Source organism: Dipodomys merriami, unplaced genomic scaffold (genome assembly GCF_024711535.1).
Source record: "Dipodomys merriami isolate MVZ:Mamm:240054 unplaced genomic scaffold, mDipMer1.0.p SCAF_1478, whole genome shotgun sequence".
In the NCBI taxonomy this organism is placed as follows: domain Eukaryota; kingdom Metazoa; phylum Chordata; class Mammalia; order Rodentia; family Heteromyidae; genus Dipodomys; species Dipodomys merriami.
In genome coordinates, this window is record NW_027202802.1 from 110,001 (window position 1) to 127,160 (window position 17,160).

General features: G+C 40.1%; 1 protein-coding gene across 1 annotated transcript in view; it reads left to right on the plus strand.

Annotated features, from left to right (window-relative positions):
- LOC138826669 (protein FAM114A2-like) overlaps nucleotides 1–17,160 on the plus strand; it is a 43,229-nt gene that overhangs the window by 11,524 nt on the left and 14,545 nt on the right. Inside the window, exons 5-7 of the mRNA XM_070021900.1 lie at nucleotides 6,295–6,374; nucleotides 11,354–11,446; nucleotides 12,700–12,876. Coding sequence (XP_069878001.1) covers nucleotides 6,295–6,374; nucleotides 11,354–11,428 — 155 coding nt within the window. The 3' untranslated portion in view covers nucleotides 11,429–11,446; nucleotides 12,700–12,876. The remainder of the gene's footprint in view (nucleotides 1–6,294; nucleotides 6,375–11,353; nucleotides 11,447–12,699; nucleotides 12,877–17,160) is intronic.

Here is a 17,160-nt window from a genome sequence, read left to right on the forward strand (position 1 = left end):
CAAAAGAAAAAAAAGACTAATGGATTTTAATTCAATACATCCAATCAGAAAATCTTATGGTATAGCTTCAGGCTCATTGCTATGTATATCATTACAACTAAATTTTAAGAGATGACACTACTTGAGTTTTAGTATAGTATTAAGGAATATGTAAGCATTTCCTTTACTGATAATCTGAGAAGGCTACTAAAACTTCTTCCTTTTCTAACTAAGTGACTTTGTGAGGTAGATTTCCTTCATATACTTAAAACAACATACCCCAGCAGACAGAGTGTAAAAGCAGATGAGAATACATGTGTCTTTCATTAGGCTAAAGGATAAAGAGATTCATTAAAGATGTAAAACAATTGTATTATTCTGCTGAAATTTCACCTTTTGTGGAAATTACAGTTATTTTCAATAAATGTATATAAACAAGTACTGTTTTTTTTTTCTTAAGTTTGCAAAACTACCATAAGCACTTCAGTTCTAATTTTTCTTTTGTTTGGGATGTGAAACTAGGACTTGAACTCAATACCTGATGCATTGCTCATTGGATGTGTTCTACTTTTTAACATATCTGTCTGTATCTGTCTGTTTCTTTAGTGTGTGTGTATGTGTGTGTGTGTGTGTGTGTGTGTGTGTGTATCCCCTATTTTTTATTTAATTTATTTTTGTGGCAGTCCTGGGCTTGAATTCAGCACCTAGGCATTGATCCTGAGCTGCACTCTACCACTTGAGTCACAGGTGTACTTTGTTTTTTGTTTTGTTTTGTTTTTTGTTTTTTTTTCTGAGTAGTTTATTGGAAATAAGAGTCTCACTGACTTTCCTGCTCCAGTAGCTTTTTTTTCCCTCTAATTTGTGTTTTTTTATTGTGAAAATACTGTACAGAAGGGTTACAATTACATGAGTAGGGTAATGAGTACATTTCTTATCAAGCATTGTTGCTTCCTCCTTTGTTTCCCCTTCCCCTCCCTTCCCCTGCTAAAGTTGTAAACTGTTTTCATAACGTCTTGTACATATTGTTGCAGTGGGTCCACCTGTATCCCTATTTCAACACTTTGTTTTTCCTTTCCCCTCCACAAATTATACCAACATCCAATACAGTGAAAAGAGGGGTTATATATTGGAAGCCAGCTAGCTTTTAATAGCAATCTATGGCTCTCAGTCTCCCGAATCTGTAGCTAGGATTACTGGTGAGAGCCACCAGTTCCTACCTCTACTTACATTGTTTTTATCAGTTGTGGGGCCTAAACTCTGGGCCTGCGCACTGTCCCTCAGCTCTTCAGCTCAAGGCTAGCACTCTACCACTTAAGCCACAGTGCCACTTCTGGCTTTTTCTACTTATGTGGTGCTGAGGAATCCAACCCAGGACCTCATGCATGCAAAGCAAGCACTCTACCACTGAGCCACCTTCCAAGCCTGTCTACTTACATTTTTAATTAGCTCTTTGGGGGCTCTCAAAAATTTAAAAGTATTAAGAGGTCCTGAGACTAGTATGAGGGCTGCAAAATTAAAATTTTCCAAATGTCAGTGCATTTAAAGATGGGTTTCTCTTTTACTTCTTTGAACTGTCAGTGTGCTTGTCACTAATATCCTCTTAATCTCATTTGGTTTTTTCTATTTCTAATCTACTGTAAAATAACTAGTCTTCAAGTTTTCTACAGAAAGACTGAACATTTCTCAGGGAGGGACTTTCTTTATTCCTTGAGTACAGATTTTCTGCAGACTGGGACATTTTCTTTTTTGTTTGTTGTTTTCAGCCGTGTGTTCTAAGAGTTCAAACTAGACAGTTGTATAACACCTTACTAATAAATGACTACTTAGTCTATGTAAAAGCTTGCTTCCTGATTAGAAAATATTTTCTAATGGCTCACACCTGTAAACCTAGCCACTCAGGAAGCTGAGATCCAGGATCTGGGTTTAAAGCCAGCTCACCAGCAAAGTCTGTGAGACTCTGATCCCCAGTTAACTACCCAAAGCCCGAAGTGGAGCTGTAGTCAAGTGATAGAGTATTAGATTTGAGCTGAAACAGCTCAGGGACAACACCCAGGCCCTGAGTTCATGCCCCATGACTTGCACAAAAGAAAAAAGTTTTTTGAATGTAAGTTCTTAATGTTGTTCTGAAATATTGAGATTGCAGTTAACTATGATGGGCTTTTGGAGTTTTCCACTGTGTTAAAATGAAGATCTGTCATTTACTAAAGCCAGGTGACCTTGAAAAGTTCCTTGATACTGAGCTGTTTTCTCATCTATAAGGTAACCCAATCTAATTCCTCACAGGTTGTTAAAATAAGTACTAAAAGAAATACTGTATTCAGGGGCTGGGAAGGTGGTTCAGTGGTAAAGTGCTTGCCTTGAATGCATGAGGCCCTGGGTTCAGTTCCTCAGCATCACATAAGCAGAAAAAGTTGAAGTGGCGCTGTGGCTCAAGTGGTAGAATGCTAGCCTTGAGCTGAAGAGCCAAGGACAGTGTCCAGGCCCAGAGTTCAGGCTCCACAAACAGAAAAATAAATACTGTATAATAGTCTTAACTAAGAGATACTAATTATTTTCATGATTCCAAAGATATAATAGATAAAAAAATCTTCTTTTTAGATGGCTTAACTTAGGAAACACATAAAGCCATTGTGATGTGTTTAGATAGTTGCATTTTTTTCTAACTAGGCCTCAATATGACAATTGTGTTATTTATAAACTTATTTGTGCAATTAACAGCATTCGTTCATGTAATCAGCATCTCGTTTTGCCCACGAATGGGACTCTTGATCTTTAAATACCATTCAGAGGACTTGGAGGCATTTTCTAAACAGTTGGATTTTTGTCTATTATGTTCACCAGAAATGACTCCGAAAACAGACTCCTTCCCAGCTCCTCTCACACTCTGTGCCAGCCCTCCTCAGTGATATTTGTTGAGAATTCAGCAGTGATGTTGGCATTTAATGATATCTCAATGAAGTATGGAAAAAATGGAAGTAGCTAATGGGCGATAAATTTAGGAACCTGGTGGTGTGGCAGTGTTGGTCATCTTTTTCCATCAGCATCCTTGGTCCTTACCATCCCTTTGCCTAAGAATATGTCTTCCTATTTTGGGAGAGCCCTTCCTTCTTACAAAGTTCCTCCAAAGCCCACACTTTATTATTTTATTTATTTATTTATTTATTGTTGTTTTTGGTGCCAGGACCACAGTTTGAACTGAGCTGATGTCTTACCACTCTGAACCAAGATACCAGTCTGTCTTTTTCTTGCTAAGTGGAGATAGATCTAAACAGAATTTTCTGCCTGGCTGGCTTTAAAGGTCCATTCTCCAAGTCTCAGCCTCCTGAGTAGCTGTGATTATAGCCATGAACCACCAGCACCATCCTACATACTTTCAATGCAACTTCTCCTTACCGCAGTGCCAGTCCCCAAACACAGAGCCTCAGCTAAGTCCTCTAAGACAGAGTTCCACCTCTAGCCTAATACTGGGCCACACTCCTGCCTAATATATATTTCATTCAGTGGAAAGCATTTGACAGTGATCTTCCACCATTGTTTACCTTTGTTTATGGTGGTACTGGGGTTTGAGCTCAACTCACTCAAAGTCAATAGGCAGGCACAGTACCACTGAGCCATGCCTTGGGCCCTTTTTTCCCTTGACTGTTTTCAGGGAGAGTCTGGTTTTTCCTGGATGCAGGCCTGAACTAGAGTTACCCATTTCAGTCTTCCTGTCATTGTTAGGATCACAGGCATTTGCCACTGTGTTCAGCTTCTCTGTTGAGATGGAATCTCCTAAAATTTTCTGCCCAGGTTGGGCTGGAACTGAGATCCTCTTAATTTTGGCCTCTCACATTAATGTAAGAGGATGAACAGATACTACTGTACCAGGCTATGGCTGAGAAGGGGATCTCACAAACTGTGCTGTTAAGCCTGACCTCAAATTATAATTCTCCATTCTCACCTCCCAAATAGCTAGGATTACAGACATGAGCCACAACAGTGACCCATTTCCTTTTTGTTCACAACTCTTACCAAAAAAAGTTTATTTAAATAAACTCAAACATAATACATTGTATATTTGTACATTTGTAAATTCAATGTACATATTCAAATATTAATTATATTCTAAGTACATATTAAATATGTTTAGAACAGAGTGAGATAAATATAAATAAAAAATTCTGCATGCCATTGGATCATTTTGTCAATACTTTGTTATCTCATTATGTTTTCAGATTAATTTCTTGCACCCAGCAGGATTTAGTTGGAATAATTAAATGTTGCTTAAATGAGGTACATAAGTAAGGATGGTATTAATGAGATCACCTTCACAATCCATGTTAAACTTGGATTGCTAAGTCATTTTAATTCTCTCTCTTAAATGCCAACTGAGAGGGACAAATGAGCCATGATACATTCCCCCCTCCCACCAACCAGGGACTTTTGGAGACAATGGCAGGTATAAAGAAGTAATAATTTGCCCTTTGAAGCTATAGACTGGTGATTAATAAATATATAGATTCTAAAGTCTAAAACATTAGGCTGGTTTCAAAGTGGGTGAATGGATAGGATTTAGGTGTGTAAAGAGGAAAAGAATATTTCCTGACAATTTGTTTGTCTGTCTTGATTATAGTTTGCTCTTGACTTATCCTTATGTTTGCATGTTTCTCTACTAAGGTGTTCTGTGTTCCCATCTTCATGATAATTTCAACATTTTCCTTAGCACCCTTCCAACATTTAAGAATCCTTTCTCCCCCTGATTTACACATCACCGTCTCTTACTTGGATCATGGATTATTGACTCAATTTTACTTTCTTGTTTATTCCTAGATTAGTGCTGATAAGTTCTGTACTCAGCCACTAAAGTGATCTTTCTTGGATTTAAATTTGATCTTACCTGTCTCTGTTTTAAAAATCATCAGTAGTTCCTCATCTCTTTGGTAGAAACTTTGAGATATTAAGAGGGTATAAAGGCTCAGTCTTAGCTGGATCCTATTTTGTTGTTTTTTCCTTTGCTTATTCTAAACTTCCTGCTATGCTTTCATCCCCCTAATCTTGGCACTCATTTCCTCTGCCTGAAACTCTTCCCATTTTCTTGGATAACCTGGATTCTCCTGGAGTCTTACTGTCCCAACTTGAATTCCATTTTCTTTTATTCTTTTTCTTTTTTTCTGGTCCTGGGGCTTGAACTCAGAGCCTGGGCTCTGTCCCTGAGCCTCTTTTTGCTGAAGTCTAATGCTCTACCACTTGTGCCACAGTGCTACCTCCAGCTCTTTCTGTTTGTGTGGTACTGAGGAATCAAACCCAGGGCTTCATGCATGCAAGGTAAACACTCTACTACTAAGCCACATTCCCAGCCCTGAATTCCATTTTCTTTATATAATATCTGCTTCATACTCTCCATTCATTCTTCTGTAATGTGGTGCAAAGAACATTGAGAGTGGAGGCCAAGGTTTAACTTCTTATCTTTGCTAGGAGATCTTGTAAAAATTCTTGACCTCTTCCAGCCTGCATTATCTTTATCACACAAGTGTGATAATACCCACTTCTCTTATAAGCCCATTAAGAACATCCATTGACATACTGTGCACAAAAAAATTCTATAAGCATGTCAGCCAAAGATGTTTGCCATGACAACATTGGTGGTGACAACAAGAATGATCCACCCAAGGAAGCATTTAGGTTCACAGCTTGGGTGACCTTCCTGAACCATCCAGGCCAAACTAGTGCTTCCTATGCCTCTGTCCTGGATTGGCACTCAGCTTAAATTGCTTGTAAGTTTACTGAGTGGAAAGAGATGCTTGAACGCAGATCTGGTAAGAAGCTGGAAGCTAGTCCTAAATTCCTGAAGTGTAGTGATGCTGTCATGCTTCATATGATTCCAGCAAGCCTGTGTATGTGGAGAGCTTCTTTGACTATTCTCCTCTGGATCATCTTGCTGTTTGTAATAGGAGATAGTTGCTGTGTGTGGCATCAAAGCTGTGGACAAGAAGTCTGCTGGAGCTGGCAAGGTCACCAAGTCTGCCAAGAAAGCTCAGAAGGCCGAGTGAATATTATTATCCGTAGCACCTGTAGCTTCAGCTTAACCAGTGGTGGAAGAAAAGTGTCAGAAATGTTTGTCTTAATTGGACATTAACTGAAAGACTGGATAATGATAACAATGCATCAGAAAACCCTCAGAAGGAAAGGAAAAAAATTGTATAAGCACTCATATTCCATGCTCATTAAATTGTTATGAATACTTCTGCTGCCTTCACTCCTCTTCCTTCTTACCTTTCTTGTGAACCTCAGCAGTTTTGCTGGAATATTTTTCATGTGAGACTTTGTTTTTTTCAGGAGATGAAGATTTTTCTGAAGGGATAACAGAGCTGTTTTCCCAGCTGTACATCTCCTGCAAACCAGACAAACTTGCCAGGGTAAGTTATTACTTCTTGGTGATTTTGATTCATTTATTTGTGACACTTCAGTGAATTAAAAACTGAGATAGTAACCATTTACCATACGGAAGTAATAGCCTTGGGCAAAGCCTTGCTCTTTGTTGGTGACTTGGGAGCTATATGCATATCTAAGGTCAGAGAGGGGTAGGGAGGTTCTATATCCAGAGAAATATTTAATACAACATATATTCGGTTGCCTGCTCATGCACAGGACAAGGGATGCTTTTTCCTTTTATGCCTATCTTTCCCAGGCTCAGGAGACATTCTATAAACCAGTAAGCACCAGGCACACAATGCTTTCTGGACAGAGGGAGCTGATATAAGTCAGGATGTCCTGTTTGCTCCTAAGTCCTAGGGTAAGGAACGTAACACTTGATCTTGTTGCTTTTGTTATTAGATAATAAATTTTATTATGGAATGTCTTGTGTAGAAGAAAGACATTCCTCAAGGAACAAAGTAGCAGAATTGCACATTCCTGGCCGGCCTGTGCTAGCAAAGTTCTACCTTAAAAGAAGAAAAAAACACATAAAGAAATACATGTTTAAAATCTACTGAATGTAAGAAATAAAGAGTACAGTTTCCTGTGAATATATAATGTCAGGGAGTTTCCTGCTAACAGTAGCCTCTAAACTGGGATGATTTTTTATTCTTTATAGGGAAATAGTAATAACATTTATTATTATAACCACAATTCATTGACATTCAGTACATTTCCAGTATTGTAGAACCATCACCTTTATCGTATCCAAAACATATCCATCACCCTCAACAAAAATTTGGGGCCATTAAACCATTCAGCCCTCAATCCACAGTAGCCCTGAGTTATTTTCTGTATCTGTGAATTTTCTTACTCTTGGTACTTTATTGTTGTAGTCTGAATGTTTGGATTTCCATAATTTTCATATGGTACCACTTGATCTTTTATTCTTATCCCCCAATGCATGCATTCTCCATTAAGCCTTCTCAGAACAATCCTCAGGAACTTATCTTCTGCAGTTCAAGTGCATCTCTTCACTATTCAATCTAGTATTGTTTAAAAATAGTCAAATTTAGGAAAAGTTACAAAAAGAATATAAACTATTTCTGTGATTTTTATGCAAATTCAGTTGGTTAATATTTTCCTTCATTTGCTTAATCACTTATGCTTGCATGTATGTTCTCTTTGTGGACATACATTTGAGATTAAATTGTATATTTCGTAGTTCTCTATTCCTACATATTTTAATCTTGATCTCAGGACAAAAATGTCCCATTATTACATAGCCACAGTATAGTTATCAACTTCAGTAAATTAATCACAATGCCATATTTTTGCTTAATCTTTTGTCTATATTCCAGTTTTGCCAATTGGCTCAATTCTGTCCTTATCAATTTTTTTCTCTAAAAACAAATACATGATCATGAATTATATGTAGTTGTGTATACTTGATCTCTTTTAGTCTATAATAATTTATCAGCTTTTCCTTATCTTTATAACATCAATATTTTTGAACAACACAAGCACCTCCTTCCCTTTAGTAACTAGGATGACAGTATCAGTGACTGGCAACTGGCAAATGTAGAGTTCTTGAGGATAAAATGTGTTTTGTTTTGTTTTTTCCAAAGTATGAGGCTCATAGTAAAAAATCTTCAGTGTTGATGACCCCATTGAAACTAGCTTAGTATTCTAAATATACATGCAGATGTTCAGTAAGCAGACATGTTTCTCTATTTTTATTCCAGGTAATTTGCTAGGTGCTAGGGAAGTAATGATGAGAAGGACATAGAAAAATCACAAGAATCAAAGAAATCATGTTAATAAATATTTTTGAGGTCAATAATTGCATGTGGTCAATAATTCCCCATGTGGTCCCATGTGGCAATTCTTGGAAGGCAGTTTTCAAATAATCGAAATTTTTGTCATTGAGACATAGGATATAGCAGGGGCATTGGCCTGGTTGTCTGCACACTAAGGATGTAGGGAAAAGTGCACTGGAAGGTGTGGTACTGGGAATAATTTATTTTTAAATTTTTCTTTACGTTTTTTACCTTTTTTCTCCAGGCTAACAGGTTTCATACCTTGAGCCACAGCTTAATTACTCACTTTCTTTTTTCTTTGTTTCTTTTTGCCGGTCTTGGGGCTTGAACTCTTCTGCCTGGTCACTGTCCCTGAGCTTCTTTTTTTTTGGGGGGGGGGATCCGGTCTTGGGCCTGAACTCTGGGCCTGTGTGCTTTCCTTCAGCTCTTCAGCTCAAGGCTTGCACTCTACCACTTGAGCCACAGCATCACTTCTGGCTTTTTTTCCTACTTATGTGGTGCTGAGGAATTGAACCCAGGGCCTCAAGCATGCAAGGCAAGCGCTTTACCACTGAGACACTTTTCCAGTTCCCTTGTGAGATTCTTATGTCCAATTAACCACTCAAAACCCAGAAGTGATGCTATAGCACAAGTGGTAGAGCACAAGCCTTGAGTACAAGAGCCTCAGGGACAGCACACAGGTCCTGAGTTCAAACCCCACAACTGACAAAAAATACAGAAAGGAAAAGAGTACTACAAGAAGCCAAGATGACGATACAGAGTCTTGAAAGTTGAGAGCCAAGGTTCAAAGCCATCCTAGGCATGAAAATCCATGAGATGTTTTTCACCAATTAAGCAGCAATAGGTAGGAAGCAGTAGAGCTCTACCCTTGAGCAAAACTCCCCAAGTTCAAGCCCAGGAATAGCACAAATGAAAAGAATTCTCATGGACTTTTCTGCCCAAGCTGGATTCAAAACACAAATGCTCAGATTTCAGCCCTCTGAGCAGGTAGGATTATAGGTATGAACCATATTTTTTAAAATCTTGAATTGCCTCTAATATTTTTGCCCTCCTTTTCACTTAATTTTTTATTCCTTTTCTCTTTTTTGTAAGTTCATGTCATCTAGCTTATTATTTAGGCCTGGCCATTCTTTCTGAGGTTTTTGTTTTGAGTTTTATTGGTTGTTTTGGAGCTTGTTATAGTACTTTAACTCAAGGGCTGGTCATTGTTCCTAATTTTTTCTCAAGCGTAGTAGGCTTCCCACCTCAAGACACAGTTCAAATTTTGGCTCTTTACGCATTTGTCTTTCTTTCTGCATTTATTTTAGGTGCTGATCCTCTGGCTTGAACTTAGGACTTGGGCTTTTTTGCAGAGTTTTTGCCAAGTTTTTGTTGTTGTTGTTTTTGTTTTGTTTTGTTTTTTCTTTATTGCTAGTCCTAGGGCTTGAATATAGGGCCTTAACTTTTGCTAGTCATAAAATCAGGGCAGAGCCACTGTGTCTGAGGTTTTTCCCTTTCTTTCTCAAGACTAGCAGTCTCCATGGCTTGAGCCACAGATAAAGTTCTGGCTCTATTTATTTATTTATTCATTCATTCATTCATTTTTGGTGCTAGGGCTTAAACTCATGACATGGCCACTCTCCTGCTTGAAGTCAGAGCAGAGCCACTATGAATGAAGCATTTTTTGTATTGTTTTTCTCAAGACTAGCAGACTGTGACAGCTTGAGCCACAGCTTCATTGATGGCTTTGTTTATATAATGTTCTCCACCCTCCCCCCCCCCCGTTCCCCCCCACACACACAGGCAAAAGCTGTAAAGTTCATTTTTCGACATAATATCTTGTACATCTCATTGTTGCAATAGGTCCACCTGTATCCCTATTTAAAAAATTTGTTTTTCCCCTTCCCCTTCCCCTTCACAAATTATACCAACATCAAATACAGTGAAAACGGGGGAGTTATTTATTTTTTGGTTCCGGTCCTAGGGCTGGGACACAGGGAGTGGTGACTGTTTCCTAGACCTGAAATCAGGGCAAGATCACTGTGCAGGAGTCTCTCCCCTGTCCTGAGCAAGGCTGACAGGCTCTGAACCTTGAGATGCATCTCAACATCTGGCTTTGTAAAACAAATTTGGTAATTCATAGCTGATAAGTGTCTCATGGGGGAGCTGGGAAGGTGGCTCAGTGGTAAAATGCTTACCTTGAGCTGAAGAGCTAAGTGACAGCATCCAGAGCTAGAGCGGGCCCCATCACCCACAAAAAAGAAAAAATAAAAAGAAAGCTGGGTGCCAGTGGCTTACGCCTGTAATCCAAGCTACGCAGGAGGCTGAGATCTGAGGATTGCAGTTCAAAGCCAGCCTGGGAAGGAAAGTCCGTGAGACAATTATCTCCAATAAACCACCAAAAAACCAGAAGTGGTACTGTGGCTCAAGAGGTAAAGCACTAGACTTGAGTTGAAGAGCTGAGGGACAGTGTGTAGGCCGAGTTCACGCCCCATGACCAACCAAAAAAATAGATTCTCATGGGAAGACAGGGACATTACCCAGGCTCTAAAATCAGAGGATAGTGGTTCAAAGGCAGCCTGGGCAGGAAAGTTGTTGAGACTCTCATCTCCAATTAATCACCAAGTGTTTGGAAGTAGTATAGTTCTAGTCTTGTGCAAAACAGCACAAGTTCAGGCACCAGTACTGGCACACATGCCCAGGCTGACTATGAACTACAATCCTAAGATTTCAGCTTCTACAGTAGCTAGGATTATAGGCATGAGCTACTACTTAAAAATATTTCATTGACTTTTCTCTTTTTTTGCCATCTTCTCATTATTTTGTTCATTTCTCGTGTGTGTGTGTGTGTGTGTGTGTGTGTGTGTGTGTGTGTCCTGGTGTTGGTTCTAGAGCTTGAACTCTGGAGCCTAGCCACAGTCTCTGAATTTGTTTTTCTTTTATTTTTGATGCTGTTCCTAGGGCTTGAATTCTGGGCCTAGTCCCTGTCCCTGAGTCATTCTTTTGTTGTTGTTGGTGATGGTCCTAGGGCTTGAACATAGGGCCTGATAACTTCCTGGGTTTGAAAGCAGGGCAGGGCCACTGTGTATGAGGGTTTTTGTTGTTTGTTTTCCCTAAAAGGAAGCAGTCTCTGTGGCTTGAGCCACACAGATCAACTTCTCGCTTCTTTTACTTTTTGGCAGTTCATGGAAGATAAAATTCTCATAGAAGATAAGAAGCTGAGGGTACTATATCAGCACCTGAAATCTGAGGATTGAGGTTGAAAGCCCAGGCAGGTAAGTCCGTAAGATATATCTCCATTTAATCCCCTAAAGAGAAAAAGTGGTAGAGTGCTACCTTTAAGAAACATATTTCTATTTCAAGCTCTGGCTTCAAGACCCAGGACTCATACACATTCACAAATCCCTAATGGACTTTTCTGCCTAGTTTGCCTTGGAACCGAGATCTTCAAGTTCTGTCTTTTGTGTAGCTTGAGCTCCAGGTGTAAGCCACCAATTCTCTGCTCATTTTAAGATTTGGAATTGGCGCTTTGTGCTCATCTTCCATTCTGATTTTATTTATGTATTTGTATTTAATTAATTAATTATTAGTTGTCCTACCCTATGTATCTGGGCCTGGTCACTTATTTTGCTTTTTTGCTCAAGGCTGTTGCTTTACCACTTGAGCCACAGCTCTACTTCTGGCTTTTTGCTGGTTAGTTGGAGATCAGAGCTTCATGGAATTTCCTGCCCAGGTGGGCTTTTAACCACCATCCTGAGATTTCATGCTTCTAACTGGGATTACATGTCAGCCACCAAAAAATGCCTGACTCACTCAATTTTAATATTCTTAATAGGGTCTTATACTTTTTTAATTCACATTATAATGATGATGTCGATGATGATGATGATGATGATGATGATGATGATGATGATGATGATGATGATGTGCAGGTCATGGGCTTGAAATCAGGGCATGTGTGCTGTGCTGTCCATGATCTTCAGCTCAAGGTCTGGAATGTTGTCTATTTCTTTTTGCTTCTTTCTTGGTGGTTAATTTGAGAGAATTGTCTCATGGAAAAGCTTGGCACTACTCAAGAGGTTGAAATCTGAGGATTGTGGTTTCAAGCCAGTCCTGGCAAGAAGTCCAAAACACTCTTTCCTTTTTCTTCTAAGTTTTTGTTATAATGAGAAAGATGGGGTGCAGTGGAGTTGCAGTTTCATTAGCAGGTAAAAAGGGTGTTTGTTTTTGAGCAATGGCCTCCCAAAATACACTGCCTCCTGGCTAGGGATGGTGAACTGATGGTTATAATGCCTTCTGTCTTCCTTCTGTGACCTATTGCCCTGGTAACAGATTGTTTACAAAGATGTGATCCTGACTCCTGAGCAACAGGAAAAGGCACAATATCATTCCTGGGTTGGGATGAAAACCAAGTGGATCCCGCCATTTGGTGTGCTGCCTTGCTCTGGGGGGCAGGATGATAGTGCACCCTTCTATGAAGAAAGAAAATAACTTGAACAATTCTGTCCTCTTTGTTCATTTCTGACAGATGAGGGCTGTGAGACACATTCATGGAATCATCTAGGGGACTTGTCCAGGATCTCCATTGTGTCTGGGAAGGAAGGGCCCCAAGTTTTGCTGCAGAGAGATGCATCCTGCAGTGCCATGGCCCTGGTTTGCTCCAGTGCCAGTGATTACCCAGATCAGGAAATGTCACCTGTTGCAGGTAAAATAGCTCTCAGAACATTTGTCCTGATGACCATGGAAGCCCATGCCTAGGCCAGTGTAAGCAATGGTGACACAGTGGTGCTCGTGTGGCTGGAAGTAGCACAGGTGTGGATGAGAGGTGTTGGGTAGCACACATGGTAGATGCCTTCTGCTCTGCCCACCACATGACTAAAGGTAATGCTGGATTCTGTCTGAAATTAACTAGGGTCTGGGGCACTGAACATTTTCTGAGATGCCAAAGCTCCCATGGGGACACAGGTTGAGGTAGACTAGGTGAAAGGGAGTGAAGGAAACCTGCAGAAAATAAGGAAGTTTTGATTCTTTTTAAAAGTTCTTTAATGGTTAATTTTTAATCAAAATGGGAAATAAATGGAAAAAGTGATTCTAGATCTCAATTTCCTGAATAGCTAACATTCCAGGTGTGACACTAGTACCCATCTCACTCTTTTTTATCTATTGAGTTTATTAGGTTCTAGACACTGTAGCAAGTAGAAAAGAAAAACTTTGTTTTGAAGTTCTATGCTTTAGTGTGTGGGGGTGGGGGAGGGTGGAGAATGTATAAATATGTTTGAATATATGATGGAAAAATAGATTGAGAGATGTGCTAGGGAGGAGTGTTGGCAATTTACAGTGAGGTATGATTTCAGAAAAGCGTCATGTGGTAAAGTGACTTAGGAGATCAAGGCAACTCACCCAGGCCCCAGAATCAGGTAGGGTCATGAGCTCAAAGTTGAGGGTGTCTGGCCTGTCTTAGAGTCAGTAAACCAGTGTGGCTACATCACAATCAGTGTGTGGAGTAGAGGATATGCTTGCTGTAGGACAGGCAGTGGGCAGCTTGTGCAGAGCAATGAGTTACAAGTGTGGTCTCCACCCAGAAGCAGTGATCTCATCCAGGAACTTTAGCAGGTCCAGCCCAGACCTGTTTAGTCAGGGGCTAGGGTCCAGTGTTGCCTGCTTCAAAGAAGCCCTCTAGATGTATTTGAGAACCACTAGCCAAGATAAGTTCCCTTAGACTATGGTAGAGACTTTGGATTTTATTCTGAAACAGAAGCTCTTGAAGGTTGGGAGTGAGAGAGTACAGGATTTAATTTAAGAAATATACAAAGTGGGTGCCAGTGGCTCATACCTCTATTCCTAGATACTCATGAGGTTGAGGTCTGAGAATCCTGGTACAAAGCTATTCTGGACAAGAATGTCTGAGACACTTAACTTGAAGTGGAGATATGGCTCAAGGGGCAAAGTGTTGGTTTTGAGAAAACAAGCTCAACAAATTCAAAGCCCTGGCTCTAAGTTCAAGCCCAAGTACCAGCACAAAACACACAGGCCAGGCAATGGTGGCTCACACCTGTAATCCTACTGACTCTGGTGGGTGTGTTCTGAGGATGGTAGTTTGAAACTAGCCCTGGCAGGAAAATCCATGAGATCTAATCTCCAAATACCCACTGGAAACAGCTAGAAGTGGGGCTATGGCTCAAATAGTAGAGCACCAGCCTTGAGCAAAAGCTCAGCCACATTATGCAGGGCCTTGAGTTCAAGCCCCAGTACTGACACTGACAAAAACATAAGAACATATACACACACACAAACACCAACACAAGCAGTGATGGTCACTCATGGGAAGGAAGCACAGGAGCCCAGTGGGTCCCCTCTCAATTCTCAGGGCCCTCTTGTCCTCTGGAGACCCCCCAGTTTTTCTTCCAGCATAATAATTATTATTACAAAATATTAGAATTATAAATATAATTACTATATTAATGCTATAAGTGCAATGATATAAAACATTTTTATAAAATGTATTAATATGTTACATATTATATTCTATAACATACATACATTATATATTATATAATATCTAGTAAATATACAAATAAATATAAATGTTATATATAATAGATAAAATATACATGCTACAATAGTAAATGAAATATAATGATGTAAGTATAAAAATATTATAAATATACTTATTATTATACTAATTATTCTTCAGGAATCACAATGTGGCTTAGTGGTAGCGTGTTTGCCTGGCATACATGAAGACCTGGGTTTGGTTCCTCAGTAAACAGCAAAAGCAGGATGTGGCGCTGTGTCTTAAGTAATAGAATGCTAATCTTGAGCAGAGACAAGCTCAGAGACAGTGCCCAAGCCCTGGGTTCAAACCCTAGGACTGTCAAAAAAAGAACAATATAGTAATTCTTCTACCTGCTGGAGCCCTGTAAAACCAGACACACTCAATCAACTGGGACCTTGAATTTGAGTTCCACAAACATCAAAGATGATTTTTATTCTAGTCAGTCCTGGGGCTTGAAGTCAAGGCCTAGGCACTGTCCTGGAGCTCTTCTGCTCAAGTCTCATGTTCTACCACTGTAAGCCACAGCACCACTCCAGTTTTCTGGTGGTTAGCTTAAGATTAATGTCATGGACTTTCCTGCCCCGGCTAGTTTTGAACTGAGATCCTCAGATCTCAGCCTCCTGAGTAGCTTCAATTACAGGGGTGAGCCACTGGCTCCAGCTCACAAACACAGTCTTAGCTTCCAGGTCAGTGCCCTGGGCCCCTCCAGGCTAGCTGGTCCTCTTCTTCCCCAGCTTATTGGTGCTGGCAGCAGGTGAACAGGGCAGCGGAAGAGAAGGTGGTTCCTAGTTAACTGGGGGATCCTTTCTGTGTACTGCATGTCCTGCATTAAAAACCCAAACCCCCAGAGACACAAGTTCATTCTTTCAAGGTGGACAATCACCCAGTTCAGAAATTTAGGGGCACCCCTTAAAATCAACCTCTACTCTGATCAGGAGCCCGAAGTGACTGTACCCCTTTTTCCCAGGTTTAAGTTTTTCATTCTCGTTTTCACTATTAGAGAGAGTGTGTGTGTGTGTGTGTGTGTGTGTGCGTGTGTCTGTGTGTGTCTGTGTGTCTGTGTGTCTGTGTGTCTGTGTCTGTGTCTATGTGTGTTTTAGTTAGGTAGTTGTACAGAGATGCGGCCATGCAGCAGAGCAGTTCCTGGGTGCAGTGCCTTTTGAACCATGTCTCCCATTTCACAATTCTCACCACCCCTGACCTCAGTTTTCTTAATCTTTAGATTATGTAGTGAATGTTTGGAATTCAGAACAAGCAATTCGGGGCTGGGAAGGTGGCTCATTGGAAGACTGCTTGCCTCACTCACATGAGGCCCTGGGTTCAATTCCTCAGCACCATATAAGCAGAAAAAAGCCAGGAGTGGTGCTTTGGCTTAAGTGGGAGGGCACTAGCCTTGAGCTGAGGAGCTGAGGGACAGCACCCAGGCCCAGAGTTCAAGGCCCATGACCAAAACAAAACAAAACAAAAAAATCAAAACCAAAAACCAAGCAATTCATGTCTACAGTGCATCTTGATCTGTGTCATCCCTTCAATATCTTCCCCCTGCTTCCCCAACCATTCCCTTATTTTTGCGGGTCCTGTCAAATCCTTAGGAGCCAAAGTGGAACCAGCCGGGTGTCCTACATAGGGATTCATAACAGAGGAGAGAGGAGGAAAAAAAGCAGTATGATGCACATGAAAGTTTGCCTTTATAATTTCACAGTGCATTGCTATTTCCTACTCAGATATAATAGTGTAAGCTTATAATGATACCCCAATGTTATCAACAAAAGGCTTCTGTCCAGGGTGATATCACAGAAGGTAGCACTGACATTCATTTGAAAAGTATATCCACTAAAATATTCAAATGGAAGGGAGTCTTCTTACCATAGATATATAAATGAGCTCAAAAAACAAAACACTTAACAAAATGTCTATTGATGTCAGTTAAAATGTTAGTGCAATTTTATTTAGTGTGAACTGTGTTTATGAATGTTTAGATTGCAAATGGGAGTATTTTATTTCTGCCCACTTTCTCAGATCTCAGGAGGTTCATAAATAAAACAAATTTCTTTCTCCATTATTTTGTGATTACCACTTTCAAATGGCTCCCTGCCCATAGATTCTAATATTTGTGTCACAATGATTGGTAAAGACTTGAGCCTCTCCGTTGATTATAATGACTCCCATTACATTCTGAAAGAGATAGTATATTAACTTCATCTTCAGACAGAGAGGTAAATTGATGCCAGCATGCTCAACGATTTTATGAAAGTTCATGCCATCGGTATCCACCATCTTTGGCAGTGATGCATCAAATATTTATTTATTGATTGATTGATTGATTTTATGGTCCAGTCGTGGTGCCTGAACTCTTTGCCTGGGCGCTATCCCTCAGCTCTTCAGCTCAAGGCTAGCACTCTACCACTTGAGCCACAGCGCCACTTCCGGCTT